Here is a 16,297-nt window from a genome sequence, read left to right on the forward strand (position 1 = left end):
GGAGGGGCCGAGATGGTGCGTCCGCGGCCCCGCGAGTACAAGGCGGGCGACCTGGTCTTCGCCAAGGTGAAGGGCTACCCGCAGTGGCCGGCCCGGATTGAGGAACTCCCGGAGGGAGCTGTGAAGCCTCCAGCAAATAAGTATCCTATCTTCTTTTTTGGCACCCATGAAACTGCATTTCTAGGTCCCAAAGACCTTTTCCCTTATAAGGAATACAAAGACAAGTTTGGGAAGTCAAACAAACGGAAGGGATTTAATGAAGGATTGTGGGAGACAGAAAATAACCCAGGAGTAAAGTTTACTGGGTACCAGGCCATTCAGCAACAGAGCTCTTCAGAAACCGAGGGAGAAGGCGGGATTACTGTAGAGGCAAGCAGTGAGGAAGAAGGTGAGAGAGTGGAAGAAGATGGAAAAGGCAAAAGAAAGAATGAAAAAGCAGGCTGGAAACGGAAGAAGTCATACACTTAAAAGAAATCCTCTAAACAGTCCCGGAAATCTCCAGGAGATGAAGATGACAAGGACTGCAAAGAAGAAGAAAATAAAAGCAGCTCTGAGGGTGGAGATGCCGGCAATGACACAAGAAACACAACTTCAGACTTACAAGAAAACCAGTGAAGGGACCTAACTACTGTAATGAATGCTGCATATTAAGAAAACCACAAGAAGGTTATACGTTTGGTTGTCTAATATTCTTGGATTTGATATGAATCAACACATAGTCCTTGTTGTCATTGACAGAACCCCAGTTTGTATGTACATTATTCACATTCCTCTCTGCTGTGTTTGGGGGAAAAAAACATTTTAGCCTTTTTTAATGTTATTGATTTAATTTCATGTTATTTGGTTGCATGAAGTTGCCCTTAACCACTAAGGATTATCCAGCTTTTTGCACAAGTTTATACAAGTCTAGGATCCTTTATCAAGGCGGTTATGTTCATCACTCTCCTGCGTTTACTCCACCATCACCAAACACTCAGTTAAATATAAGTTAGCAGTTTTTAAAATGACCACTGAACATAATGCTTAAGGGATTTCCTCTCTGTGACAGAACCCAGGAACCAATTCCTAGATACATAATGTTGGCATGTTGAAGATGAACTTAAAATTGTTCTTCAGTTTTGAGGCCATGTGTAAGGTTTAATCATATTGTAAAGTATCTATTCCGTATTAGAAATAGCTAGTTGACAGCTTATACTTCTCAAAACTCATGTTGTTAATGTACACAAACTCAGTTTCTGTACGTGAAGTTAGTGAGTCTTTTGTGTTACTCCAAAACAAAGGCAATGATTTATTTTTTCCCAGTCTCAATACAATTTGAGCTAATCACTCAAGCTGGATACTTTACGTTTTAAAGCTGGAATCAGCAGTAGCCCTATGGGAAGTAAGACAAAGCGTTGCCTTTTAAATATAGACTTTTAAAATGATCTGTTGTTTTCTTTTGGAACTAGCATTAGAATAGTTAATATTCATCCACAAAACATTATTATCTGTACATTATTGTTGCAATTGTGATAATAGAAAATTTTATTTATTTTTATGCCAGCTCGTATTGTGGGAACACATTTAGTCAGTTTGGGTTTTATCAATCCTGTTATGCTCGTCCTTGGAACATCTTTCGCGTATTCAAGGTTTGTAGTTGAAAACTTTACTGTAAAAAAAATCAAAACCAAAAAAAGTATTGTTTTTACAGAATAAATTTATTGGAATGTGTACTGGGAGTAAGATTTGAGGTTGTAAACAACTAAGTTAGTGTAATTTGGCTTCATATATGTAATGTGAGGTATTAATGTAATTCATATCTTAAAGCAAAAATTGTTAACAGCAAGTTGAAATAGAAAAAATATATATACTTTAGGTTTTTTAAAGTTAGAGAAACAAACATCCAACAGGAAGAAAACCCAACTTTTTTTAACAGAGAGAGAAAAATAAAAAAATAAAAATAAAATAAATAGCATAGCATTATTGTTTCTATTTATTTAAATTTTAAACTTTATTTCATCTTTTGTATTTTAAAATGTATGTACACCTCTTTGTAAGAAGGATTCAAAGTGGCTTTGTTTTTTCTAATGAAAGAGAATGAAAACTAAAATATATATACAAATCTTGGCATTTGTGAAACATGGATGGACCTGGAAGGTATTATGCTTACTGAAATAAGTCAGACAGAGAAAGACAAATACTGTTTGTTTTCACTTACATGTGAAAACAAACAAATGAACAAATAAAACAAAACAAAAAACAGATTCATAGGGACAGTGAATAAATGGGTGGTTGTCAAAGGGGAGGGGGTTGGGGGAAGGACAAAATAGATGAAGGGGATTAAGAGGTACAAACTTCCAGCTATAAAATAAATGAGTTACAGGGGTGTAATGTACAGCATAGGGAATATAGTCAATAATATTGGAATCATTTTTTTATGGTGAGAGACGGTAACTAGACTTATTGTGGTGATCATTTTGTAATTTATAAAAATATTGAATCACTGTGTTGTACACCTGAAACTAATATAATATTGTCAGTTATACTTCAAGTAATTGAAAAAACACGCTTGGACTCAGTTCATCTCTACAACACAATTCAGGCAGCAATAAGCTTTAAAGTATATTTTCCTTTATAATGCTTCAAATCCTTCAGGTGGCCTAAGAAATTGTTTGTGGTAGGTTGTAATGAGGCTACTATCTCTGTTTCAAATCTGCCTTTCTAGTTTCAAATCTGCCTTTCCTTGCTGAGGCTAGGACTCTGCAAACCACATTTCTGCTCCAGACCTAGCTCCCTGGTAGCTTTCTCTAGTACCAGGTCCTGGAGGGACACCAGCAACAGGAGGAAGAAAAGTACTTCCTTTTTCCCACCTTTCCTGTCAGCGTGAGCTTAGTCATGCTTCCTCATCCCAGCACTGGTAGCAGATTTCAGGAGCAGTGGTTGATTTCCAGCTTGAAGTTTTTAAAAATTTCCAGGACGCATGTCACCGTGCTACTCAGAGGCACCAGCAGCACCAGCCTGCCAAACTTCCCCCTTCAGAGCTCTGGATTCCACCTCCACAGGACTCTCCCCCAAGCTTTAAAACTGTTTAAATCCCAGCCTCTTCGTGCCTCCAGGCCTAGGGGTGATAGCTGCTTCTGGTGCATACCACCTCTCTGATACCTTAGTGTTCCTTTTTTTGTCTTTTTCAGCCTCCAGTACCCCATTTACAACTATTTAATTACATTTTCTTTGTTAATATTACGGTCTCCTGACAGCCACCCCAAATGAGTCTCCTATTATGCTCCACTACTGCTTGTGCCCTTCAATTTAAATTAAAAATTAATTAATATATACTTTTTTTCTGTCTTCCACTGGTTAGTAAGCTTCATGAGAGCTTTAATACTTGCTCAGTGAATGAATGAATGAATGATGGATAATTTCAGTTACTGGCAGATCAGTACCTAAATTACATGAGCAACACAACTCAATTCATCATCAGACAGTGAATTCAATTTTGTAACTGGTGAATTTGAAGTGACCTTGGGACATCCTGTATGGTGGGCAGGATAATAGCTCCCCAAAGATGTCCACATTCCAGTTCCCCAGAACATGCAAATATATTACTCTACATAGGATAAAAAGACTTTGCCGATGTGATTAGGTTAAGGATCTTGAGATGACATTATCCTTGATTATCCAGGTGGGCCTAAAGTAACCACAAGGGTCCTTGTAAGTGAAAGGAGGAGGCAGGAGAGTCAGAGAAGATATGATGGAAACAGGTCAGGGTGATGTGGCCATGAGTGAAGGAATGAGAGCAGCCTCTAGGAGATGAATAAGAAAGGCAAGGAAGCAGATTCTCCCCTGGAGCCTCCAGAAAGAATATAGTCCTTGATTTTAGTCCAGGGAGACCCATTTTGGACTTCTGGTCTCTAGAACTGTAAGGTAATAAACATGTGCAGTGTTGTTTCAAACCGCTAAGTTTGTAGTCATTTGTTACAGCAGCAATAGGAAACTAATACACCTGGTGGAGACGTCTAATAGGCTGCAGGTTATACTGGCCTAGTGCTCAAGAGAGAGACAGGGATTGGAGATGGGGGCCTCAGGCTTTTCAGCTTACAGGTGATCCTTACAGCTGACAGAGTAGCTGAGATCACAAAGAGCAAAGGGAGTGTTTAGAGTAAGAGGTGAAATGAACCAGTAGCTTGAGCCCTCAGTAGGAGGTGTTATGACGTGTTAATGGAGAGTGCCTGCCTTTCCCCACACCTGTAGTTTGTTCAGTTGGGTTAGGAGGAAAGGAAGGCCACAGTGGGGAAGGGAAGCAAAGCAGCTGGGTACACCAAAAATGAATTTTAGAACTTTGTCCACAACCTGAGGATAAGTCAAAGAACAATCATGCACACAGCATTTACTGTCACTCAACACTGCCTGGCAATTCAACTCTATTTCCCTGGTATATTTGTCTTCCCTATTTTACACCTTCTCCTCTGTCTTCAAATTCCTTACACCCCACCCCTCCCCAACTTTCCAGTGATTTTGCCTCTTATTCATTGAGAAAATCAAAACAGATCAGAAAAGAACTGCCCTCATTTGTCTTCTACACTTTCCATACCATCACTATGCACTTGCATCTACCTTATATGCTGTCACTACAGATAAAGCATCCCTCCTACTAAAGGCCAAACCCTCACTTATGCACTGGATTTCTTCCCCTTCTTACCTTGCCCATGGAAATCCCCCTCTCTCCTACATCATCAATTTCTCTCTCTTTACATACAAGTATACTTTAGTATCTCTCATCTTTAAAATGTCCTCCATTGACCACACAGCCTTATCCCACTATTGCCCCAAGTTGCCTACAGTCTCCATTTCTTCACTATACACTCACCCCTCAAACCATTCCAAATGTTCTCTGGATCCCACTCCTCCCCTGACACTGCTCATGTCAATGCTACCAGTGACCTCCATACTGCTGAATCTAATACTTACGGCTTCTGTGCTACCGTGTACTCCTCCTGCCTCTGTGATTCCTCTTCCTCCTCTACGTGATGGGTCCTAGATCTTTGTCTTTGGCCCCTTTACCTTTTCTAAGCTACACATTTTCCTGTCATCCAGTCAGTCCTAAGGCACAAGAGTCCATTTATCATGGCCACGACTCCAGTTTTTCCAAATGGCTACTTGACATCATGGATGTCTAAATGATATCTGCAACTTAACAAGACCAAACCAAAACTCTTGATTTCCCTCTTCCCAACCTGTTCTTCACAATTTTCACATCTTATGAATGGCACCACCATCCACACAATTTCTGAAGTCAAAACTCTAGAAATTCTCCTTGAGCGTTCTCTCCCTAACAAATTCAACATCCAATCCATTAGCAAGTCCTGTAGAGCAGCAGTCCCCAACCTTTCTGGCACCAGGGACCAGTTTCGTGGAAGATAATTTTTCAAGGGGGTCGGGGGGGAATGGTTGAGGCGGTGATGCCAGCGATGGGGAGCGGCAGATGAAGCTTCCCTCGCTTGCTGCTCACCTCCTGCTGTGTGTGTGTGTGAGTTGGGGGGTGCGGGGTGGGGGAAACCCCTACTGTAGAGTCTACTTCCAAAATATTCCAAATTAATTTCTTCAGTGTTACCCACTACCCCCAATATCCAAGCCACCTTTTGGCGTGCACTTGTGGAATAGCTTCTTAACTGGTTGAATCAATTAGCTTTGCAGGGTTGGTTTTTTGTCATTCGGATCTGAGCTTAAACCTCACCTCGTCACCTAGACCTTCGGACTGCAGCCAATCTAAGCTTACTCTCCATCACTTCATCCTACTTTAACTCTCTACAAAGCACATATCACCGATATTTTGTTTGTCCTCCCTCCTGTTCATTTCTATATTCCCCAGGGCCTACATCACGGCCTGGCAAAGGGCTGGCACATAAATATTTTTTGAACGAATGCAAAAGCACATACTGCGTCCCAGGGTTCTGCTAATCTATGAGTACTGTACTCTCTTCCCATCTCAGCAGGATACTTTCGTAAAATGTAAAATTCCACACTGAGGATAACTGGATGCATGTTACACACCTTCCCCTACCAGTAACCCGCCTTCCTCTATTTCCCCACCCCTCCCCTTGCAAAAATAAATAAATTAATAATAATAATAATAATGAGAGATTTGGAAAACGGCGTCATCAATATGGTCTTCTGCCACATTCCGAAGGCTTCACCGAGTTAAACGCGACAGAAACTAACCGCAAGCAGCAGCGGAGAGGTAAGGTAGAAGAGGTAGAAGACCTCACCAGGCGCAAGAGCGGATTGCAGGTGCTGGGGCGCACACCGCAAGCACTGCATGCTGGGAGCTGTAGTCTCCCGGGGAGGCCTGGCCCGAAGCACCGGGCCCCCGCAGCATGCTGGGAACGGTAGTCGACGGCTGGCAACACGCCGCGAGGAAGGACCGCAGTTGAGACTCCGCCTCTGCGCTTCCTCACTGCATGCTGGGAACTGTAGTCTTTCTGGGAACCCGCTCCTCCTGGGCCGAGAGGCACCGAGGCTGCGCCATCTTAGGTCCGAGCGCGGCAGTGGAGGCTAGAGCGCAGGCGGGCCAAGCCCAGGCGCCGGCCGGCCGGCCCCGCCCCCGGGGGCCTGGCGCCCGCCCCTCGCTTGGGCCCCGCCTTCCCCCACGTGTCTGCTGCCGGGGGGAGGCACCTGAGCCGGAGCGGGCCGGTCCGGCCCGGTCGGCGCAGAGAGTCTAGTTGGCGGCGCCCGGGAACGAATCGCTTCCCGATGTTCCCGCCCCGGCTGCCGCGGGACGCGCTGTGCGCTTAGTGCCCGGCTCCGGCCCCCTGAGGCGTCCGGGGGGGCGGTGAGAGCGGCCTCGGCCCCGCGGAGACGAAGCAGCTGGAGGGCGAGGCGGCGGCCGCCGGGAGGAGGATGGGGGCTAACCAGTTAGTGGTGCTCAACGTGTACGACATGGTGAGTACGGCCCCAGCGGCGGGAGCCCGGCGCAGGGCCGCATCCTCTCGCTGGTCGGCTCGGACCCGGCCCCACGCGCTTCCTGCCGCCTCGCATTGCTGCCTCCCGCTTGGCTCTCTGGGGTGGGGGGAGGGGAGTATTATTTTTTAATCCCTGTAAACGTCGACGCGCTTGTTAGCGTTGCCCAGTCTGCCCCGGGGCTTTGGCCAAGATTCGGTTCGCCTTGAACCTCTCTCGTGCCCCGACTTGGCCCGGACCCTGGGCTGGGCCCGACCCTCTTGTCCCTTCCTCAAAGCTTGGGTCGCGGGCCGGACTTCCCACTCCACCCGGACTCCGGGGCAGCCCCGCTTCTCCCACGCCGACTGCCTGCTCTGCCAAACCAGCCCAAGACTTCAAAAACTCCCAAGCTCTTCTAAGTCCACAAAGTCACCGCTTGTGATGCCTGTGTTAGAGTCTCTTTAAAGGTGAACAGGAGCCAAGACACCCTTGCCTCCAAGGCAACCTCATCAAAATGAATGGGGCTAAAATTTATCCACTAAATAGCCCAGCTGAATTATTTAGGGATCATGGTGGTGCTCCTTTCCTAGATTCTGGAGACCACTTTCCAGATGATGCAACAGGTATGTGACGTGACCACAGGAGAGGGACGGGAAGAACTTGTTTGTTGTCATCTAACTTTGGAGTACTGTGAGCACACAGAATTGAGTCCAAGGATTGGTTTGCCTAATAATTGCCATTGAAATACCCAGTACACAGTTATTGTTGCAGTTAGATGCGTGCTTGGGTTTGTTTGCTTTCGGTTGATTAGTTTTTGTTTTATAAGGGGTCCCCTCTACCTGCAATGTTTAAAATTTCTTAAGTGGATTGACAAATGAAAAAGTCCCCAACATTATTTTTGTTGTCTTGAAGATGCAGAAGAGCAAAAATACTAGAGGTCAGGAGTCTCGGTTCTCATTCACAGATCTAAAGTTTTTACTCCCTTGTATTGTTTTTAAGTTGCTAAATTTACAGTGTAACATCTTGGGTAGAAAGGGATTCCCATGCCACAATCTGGGAATTATGTGAGAAGGCCATAAGGACTGCTTGAGATTTGAGATCAGATCTCTGTTGAGTTCACACAGAAACTTGGGAGGTGAAAGGAGATGGGTTAACATACAGAGAAAAGTGGCACATGATAGAAAAAGTTACAGAGAAGACTGTAATTCTCTAGAGTAATAATTCTCTAGAGTAAATAATTCTCTAGAGTAAAACTTTTTGTGGATAGCTGTGGATGCCTTTATTTTCCAAGAATTTTTATTGCTCTTTTATTGTTTCTGTTTACCCGCCTCCCCACCGGGCCCCCAGTGATCTGAATTTGGTTTCTTGTTTATTCGTGAAGATTGTTACAAACCATCTGTCCCTCAGGATATATTCTGCTCTTGAGAGCACAATGTCCCTTTTCTTCTAGATTATTAAACCCCGTTAGAAATTAGGATTATGCAATGGCCAGAGGACCACGGTTTCATAGCCTAAAAGAAGTCTGTGAAAGTAGAGGAAGAGAGTGTTTTGCTTTTTTAATAAAACTGAAAGTACATTCTTTGGCTTATAATGGCCTTTTTTACACTTTAGGTATTCTGTGAATCACAAAAATCATTGCCATGTGGTAAATGTAGGAAAAGCTAGAGATGATATTAAAACCAGTATATGTTGAAGGGAAGAGTGTTCTGAAAGATTTAAAAAATATTAACTGGATAACAAAGATCTTATTCTTCACATCACTTTTGTAAAGTAGGTAGTTACAAAGGAAGCAGAGAATAGGATAGGTTAAACCTTCCCAGGTAACTATGAATAGGATCTAGAATTTCTAGGCCACAGTCTGTTTCATTATTTTCTCTACTAAATAATTCCTGTTCAACAGGAGGAGAAGGAGCATGTGAATGTTTATCAGAATGGAAACTAGCTGAATTATTAGACTCCTAATAAACTTGCTTTTATATGTTCTTTTAAGGGCTTTCGGTCTGTGAGTGTTTTGTGTCACTAACTCAGCAACCTACAGTTATTTAGTTAGGACCCTGTAGAAGTCACAAAAATTAATTAATTATCCTTTTTTTCTTTAAGGAATTTAGAAAGTCATAGGGGAGTTAACAACAGTAATGACAATTCAAAACAGAATACCATGCTTTTGATAAGAGCAGAGCAAGATGTAAAGGAGAAGACTGTGCTTGTAGGCTCAGGGAATGCTGAAAGATAAAGGGGGCAAAACCTGAAGGATTGGTAGGATTTCCGCAGGCAGGGAACATTCAACATGGACAGTGGCAGGAGTAGGAAAGCATAGGTTGGATTTGGGAAATCCAGTATAGCTAGAGTGTAGGATGCATGAAAGGAGACAAAACTTTCAGTTTGATTAGAATTTTTATTAGTTTGGGGCTGAGGGGCTGGACTGTGAGCCAGGGGGAACCATTTAAAGTTTTTGTGGGGAGGAGAAATGTGATCAGAGTTACGTTTTAGAATTAAGACCAGGGGGTTGAGGTACAAATTTGTGTCTATTATACTCTCATTTTTCTCAAGTCAGTTTTGGTTTTTGAAACATTTTTGCTTGATGTCAAGGGCAAATTCCTTTTATCTTTGGTAGTACTTCCTATTCATCATAAATGACTTTGATGAGGATTGCTGTGGTCTGTCTGTACAGGCCTAGTACATCAACTATCTATCCAGTCCAGACTTCGTAAACATGAAAATCAGCCTTTGATTTGCACTTATAATCACTGTTTATAGGGAACTCTTGCGGTGTATCCTTGTACCTCTTTCTCTGTGAGACTGTTACCTGCTCTAGGTGACTGTAATTTTCCTGTTCAGTAGATTGGGAGCTGCTCATCATTTCTTTTCTTCCATAACTCTGCCGCATACATGAAAATAATTGTATCAGGGTCATCTGAATTAACTTTCTTCTCATGAAGAAACAGTATAATCCTCAAAAGGTTACTTAATCTTACATAGTGCTGCTTAATTATTGCTTGCTGCCTTCTCAGTGATTATGTTCCTCTCTGTACTTTGGGGTAATCTACCACCAATAAAACATGTCCTGGAGTTATTTTCCAAGTCTTGGGAATGAGGTTATTCACATATTGCTAATTTACTGGCATACATAGTAAAGCAGGTGATTCAGCTTAGTTTCACTTGCTGGGCCAGTCTCTGGTATAGTCACTTTAGCACAAAGTCTTCATGTGTCATAGATCCAGATTTTGTGCTACTAAGGAATTTTTATAAAGTAAGAATATGCAGTAATATGACGATGTTTGTAGATTCATTCCATAAACACTTTTCTTCCTATTGTTAAGTAGTACCTGTACATCTTCAGAGTCTTAACAGAAAAGAAACACTTTCTAGGACTCTTCCAATGAGGAAGTTTTTGTCTGGACTCCATTCTTTTGATCCTCCTGTCTGCGTTACACTTCTAGAGAGTGTGAGGCCATGCAGGTGTGACATGGTCTGACTTCCCGTACATCTGTAGATCTAATTCAGACTTTTTGAAAGAGTTTCAGACTCATTTAAATATACTTTTCACCTAAGTGATTCCATAATATCATTAAATCAACATGTCCAGGAACAAACTTTTTTTCCCTTTTCTCCTTTCCTGACCTCAGACCCTTCCCCGTTACTCTACTGAACCCCCCCAGCCCCCCACATTTCTTGTTAAAGGCCCATTTCCTACCAATCCCCCACTATCTCCCCTCCCCCCAGCATATACTCTTTATGCTCACACAATGAAATTTTTAAGTTATCTGAATAAGCTATACTGTACCCAGGTTCTTTTACACATGCTGATCCTTCTGTCTGGAATGTCCTATTCCAGCGTTGATCAGGTATAACCCCCTGCTCCTAGCTGTAGCTTAGCCTTTATTCATCAGACTTGGCTTAACTTCTGTGCCCTAGTTGTACTTTCTACATGTCTCAATCACTGCATGTATTATAATTCTGTGCATCCCACTAAACTGTAAGTTCCTTGATAGCATCATATTATCACCAGTGTTTAGAACAGGGCCTATCGCTAGAATGTGTTCTGTAAGTAAATATTTACCAGATGAATGGGATTTTAACTAAGCAGTTTTGTTAGGAATGGCGCTAGTACTTAAATGGCATGAAAAGGTCATCTGGTCCCTCTTCTCCCTGTGTCAAGTACCTATTTCTGGGTTTTTTTACTTTTACTTTTACTTAGTTTATTGCAGGATTGTAGCTTTATTGGACCAAGAAAGGAAATAAGATAGCAAAATAACATCAATTATTCTTCCTTAACGTTGTTTTTTGTTTTGTTTTGTTTTTGTTTTTTGTTTTTTTAACACTGTGTAACTAGACTGAAGAAATGTTCTTAATCTGTTTATTCTTTGAACTTGGATTTTAGTCACTCCTTGGAAGATAATCCCTTCAAAAACATTTTCAGTTCCTGAATTTTAATAAGATTTAACTAGTTAATAGGAACTAGTCTTAACTTTCTTGTACCAAGTATGCTTCTTGGGCCAGTGACTTTCCTACCACTTGATATAGAAGCAGTGACCTGTGAGTCTAGCTAAAAAAAAAAAAAAAAAAAAAAGGCAGTCATAAATCTGCCCTCCTATGTTATCTCTGACAGTATCCCCTTCTTTTTTCTTCTCTTTCTTTCTTTTTTTTTTTGGGGGGTTTAGTGTATAAAAGAATCCAGTTCCTCTATATATTTGTTTTATATTCCTGCAATAACAAATTGCCCAAAACTCAGTGGTTTAAAATAATGCAGATTTATTCTCTCACACTTTTGTAGGTCACGCATTCAGGTGGACTAGGCTGGTTCCTTTGCTCCAGATCTCACAAGGCTTGAAAGCAAGGTGTCACCTGGCCTAGGCTGTGGGGACACATCTGCTGCTAAGCCCGTTAGATTGTTCCCAGAATTCAGTTGCTTGCAGTTGTAGGGCTGAGGTCCCATTCCTTGTTGTTTTGTCAGCCAAGCCTCTCTGAGATGCTTAAAGCCTCTTGCATCCTTCATCCTCAAACTGGCAATAATGCATTGATTCCTTCTCATACTTCACATATCTCTGGCCTCCCCTTCTCCCACATGTCTCCTACCTCCATCCAGCAAAAGTTCTCTGTTTTTAAGGGCTCTTATAATTAGATGAGACCCACGAGGATATTCCAGGGTAGTATCTATCTTAAAGTTTGTTACATCTGCAAAGTCCCTTTTTCATGTAATATAGCATATTCACGGGTTCTGGAGAGCAGGATCTGGACATCTTAAGGAATCATTCTGCCTACCACACCATCTGTGAAAGGTATTTTGTAAACCCAAAAATGTTCAGTGTTCCCTTTTAGCAGTCCCTTGACTTGGCATGGAATAAATGTTAACCTAAGTAATTTAAATAGAAAATTTGATGTACAGTCATCCCTCAGTATCCATGGGGGAATTGGTTCCAGGATCCACCCTAGATGCCAAAATCTGCAGATACTCAAATCCTGTGGTTGACCCTCCATGTGCCAGGTGCGGAACCTGTGGATACGGAGGGCTGACTATATATTTATTGAAAAAAATCCATGTATTAAGTGGTCCCGTGTTGTTCAAGGGTCAACTGTATTCAGAAAGTAAAGTATGGGAATCTTTTATGATTGACAAATACTCCAATGTTAAGGGTCCAAGCATGCTGATGACTACAGACCCTTCAAACTGCAGTGGTATAGTGTATATCAATCCCGAGGTCACGTGATGATGGATAAAGTTAACAGTATAGAATTTAGTGAAACTTATAAATTAAATACTTTAAATACTAAGGAGAGCCTACTATTTTAGGTGAAATCTTTTGTTAAATGGATTTTTCTTAAGACAGGTTATACTTACACTTTCCATTTGTTGACTGTCAGATTTTCTATAAGAATACTTAAATTCCAAAGCACCATTATTGTTCAAGTATCACCCAGTTGGTTACTAGAATATAAAGAGAAGACTGCCCAAATAATCTTAAACTATGAGAAAGGCAGAACAATAATAAAGGGAAACGAGATACATGTAAATAATTTTGTTTTGATTTATTTGGAATGTATTTTGGTGTATGACTGTGATAGTCCCCTACCCCCAAAACAATAACTCAAAAATTAACTAATTAACCCCACATTATTTGAAATAAAAGTTTCTCCTCACTAAATTGTGATGTCATCCTTATCATAATACTAAATTCTTGCCCATACAGGATTGATTCTAGTCTCATTACTACACTATTTTAATTATTATAATTTCACAATACATTTAGTATATGGCTGGGCCAGTTTCCCTTTTTTATCATTCCAAAGTTTTCATGGCTGTTACTCATTTTCTTTTTTAGAAGTACTTTGTAAGGCTCTGAAAAAATTCCATACTTTTTTGTCTTTTTTTTTTTAATTTTGTTAAAACACACATAAAATTTACTGTCTTAACCATTTTTACCTGTGTAGTTCAGTGTATAACACATTGTTGTGCAACCAATCTCCAGAACTTTTTCATCTTACAAAAGTGAAACTATACCCATGAAACAATTTCCCATTTCCCCTTCCCCTCAGTCCCTGGTTATTCCCATTCTACTTTCGTTCTCTATGAATTTGACTAGATGCCTCATATAAGTGGAATCATACATTATTTGTCTTTTTGTAACTGACCTATTTTTCTTTGCATAGTGTCCTCAAGTTTCATCCCTGTTGTAGCATGTGTCAGAATTTCCTTCCTTCTTAAAGGTGAATAATATTTCACATTTTGTTTATCCGTTTATCTGTTGATGGACACTTGTTTGCTTCCACCTTTTGGCTATTGTAAATAATGCTGCTGTGAACACGGGTTTACAAATAAATCTGTTCAAGTCTCTGCTTTCAGTTCTTTTAGCTGTATACCCAGTAGCCCACAAGATTATTTTGTTTTATGAGATTTCAGTCTCATGTCATCCCTAGAAAGGCTTCCCCTAGCCTAAAATTATAGAAATAATCTACATGTTTGTTCCCAGGTGGAAAACCAGTACTAATTATTGAATGATCCATGGTTCCCCATGTTAATTGGAGGTACGTGCCACGTTTATCCTGTCTTAAATTATCATGGATATATAAGTCTATTTCTTGACTTTCTATACTATTCATTTATTTAGTTACCACTGCCTGCACCATTACAGATGTTTAGTTGCAGTATTCTACTGTGTTTTGATAACTGGTGATAAGTTTCTCATATTCTCTTTCAGAATTCTCTTTATTTTTCCCACACATTTATTTTTCAAATAAAATTTAAAATCAATTTGTGAAAAATGTCATTGAAAATTTAAGTGTAATGACATTAAATTTATGAATAATTTTGGGGGAGAATTGATAGATTTACAATATTGAGTCTTTTCCCATAATAATAAGAGCTAATGGGACTTCCCTGGTGGTCCAGTGGTAAAGATCCCGCCTCACAGTGCGGGGCATGGGGGTTTGATCCCTGGTCGGGGAACTAAGATCCCACATGCCGCGGGACGACTAAGCCTGAGCTCACGCACCTCAGCTAGAGCCTGTGTGCTGCAAACTACACAGCCCACGCGCTCTGGAACCTGGGCGCCACAACTACAGAGCCCATGTGCCCTGGAGCCTGCGTGCCACAACTCGAGAGAGAAACATGTACGCCACAACTAGAGAGAAGCCTGCGCGCCACAACTAGAGAGAAGCCTGCGCACCACAACAAAGAGCTCTGCGTGCCACAGTGAAAGATCCCACATGTCTCAACGAAGATTCCACATGCCGCAACTAAGACCCAATGCAGCCAAAAATAAATAAATTAAAAATAAATAAACCTTTAAAAAAAAATTAGAGCTAACATTTTTTAATGTTTTCTGTATGCCAGCCATTGCAATAAGCCATTCCCTCATATCCTTTTTAAAAATGATGAAACTGGGGCTTAGTTGAAGAATGTGCTCAGAATCATGCCATAAGTGATAGAGCAGTCTTGAACCAAGAGCTCTGACACTAAAATCTGTGCCCTCAACCACCATATAGCAGCCCTCATCCTTGGAAAGTGCTGTGTTTCTCTTTTTATTTGTCCTAATCTTACACCCATTCCTAAACTAACTTTCACTGTGCTCTTTGGAACTCATGAATGGGTAGTGATTTTTAAAATCCCCTACATCCTAAACCTTTTCTGTAAATGGTCCTCTGATGGTTAATTTTATGTGTCAACATGGCTAGGGCAGAGTACCCAGTTTTCAGTCAAACAGCAGTCCAGATGTTGCTATGAAGATATTTTTTAGATGTGATTAATATTTAAATCAGGAGACTGAGTAAAGCAGATTATCCTCCATAATGTGGGTGGGCCTCATCCAATCGGTTGAAGATCTTAAGAGAAAAGACTGCGGTCCATAAGGAAGAAGGAATTCTGCCGCCAGACGAAATGTAACATCACCTCTTCCCTGCCTTTCTTGCCTGCTCTCCTGCCCTGCAAATTTCACACTTGCCATCCCCCACTATCACGTGAGTCAATTCCTTAAAATAATCACTCCCTTGCTCTCCCCCTGCTGTCTAAGTTAGCTTTTGTAGTCTACCATTTTAATCATTGCCTTTGTCATATTTGTCTGGCAAATGTAGTTAAGTTGAACTCTCCATGTCCTCGACATCTCAGCAGACAAATGCAGCTAGAGAAAAATATACAACCATACAGACTAATCTCACTTTAAAATCATGACCACAGACCCCAAGAGGACCCTAAGTGCCATCTGGCAGTGCTTCCTTATTTCTATGGTCAACTGACTTTCCCACTCTCCAAGACAACTACAATATTTCATACTCTCTCCCCGCATTCCTTACTGTCAGCTGATGGCTTCACTGCTTATTTCACTTAAATTAAAAAAAAAAAAAGCGGTTGAAGAGAATTTTCTCATCCTTCCACCACTACTGTTCACCTCCCTCCTATTACATGGAAAGGGAATGAATTGCCAATGTCCCTGCCTGAGGTCAAACCTTCCACTGTGTGCTGAAGCCCATGCTCTCCTATGCAAGGACTTTGCTTTTCTTCTGTTCTCTCTGTTTTTCCCCCTTTACTGTCATTCCAGTCAGCATATGAATATGCTGTAATATTTTCCAGTCCTTATTATCTCTGTTTATAAGTTCTTCACTCTGCAGTGAGCTTGAGTGCAGAGACAGTGTGTTACTCTTCTTTTTATTCCCAGAGCTTGGAACATAGTAATCACTTTAAAAAGGTTTGTTGGACTTACCTGAAGTTCCCCTAGGACTTGTCCTGAAACAGTTTCTTCCTCCACTGTGTCCTCTTGTTCATTGCTGCTACTTGCAGGATGGAGAAGCATGCTGCTGGACACCTGCAGTGGCTTTGGGTTTCAACTCTATGCCTGACTGCTCACCTCCGGGGACGTGCTTTGCTCTGGTGTCTTGACGGGTCTCCCTA

General features: G+C 41.5%; 1 protein-coding gene and 1 pseudogene across 6 annotated transcripts in view; both read left to right on the plus strand.

Moving 5' to 3' along the window:
- Nucleotides 1-920, plus strand: LOC308612010 (hepatoma-derived growth factor-related protein 3-like; annotated as a pseudogene). The gene has a single exon. The product of its transcript is annotated as a hepatoma-derived growth factor-related protein 3-like (transcript).
- Nucleotides 921-6,613: 5,693 nt separating this feature from the next.
- The window catches only part of DESI2 (desumoylating isopeptidase 2), a 42,314-nt gene continuing 32,630 nt past the window's right edge, over nucleotides 6,614-16,297 (plus strand). The window contains exons 1-3 of one of the 5 annotated variants that reach the window (XM_081221991.1): nucleotides 6,614-6,918; nucleotides 13,564-13,620; nucleotides 13,884-13,938. Coding sequence is in view for 1 of the 5 variants with exons in the window: in XM_081221990.1 (XP_081078116.1) it covers nucleotides 6,877-6,918 (42 nt within the window). In the remaining 4 variants the exon portion in view is untranslated. Of the gene's footprint in view, nucleotides 6,919-7,385; nucleotides 12,195-13,563; nucleotides 13,621-13,883; nucleotides 13,939-15,171; nucleotides 15,370-16,297 lie in introns of those variants that run through there. The other 4 variants (XM_081221992.1, XM_081221993.1, XM_081221990.1 and 1 more) reach the window with 4 other exon arrangements.

The sequence above is a fragment of the Mesoplodon bidens genome (assembly GCF_964165515.1).
Source record: "Mesoplodon bidens genome assembly, chromosome: 2".
Classification (NCBI taxonomy): domain Eukaryota; kingdom Metazoa; phylum Chordata; class Mammalia; order Artiodactyla; family Ziphiidae; genus Mesoplodon; species Mesoplodon bidens.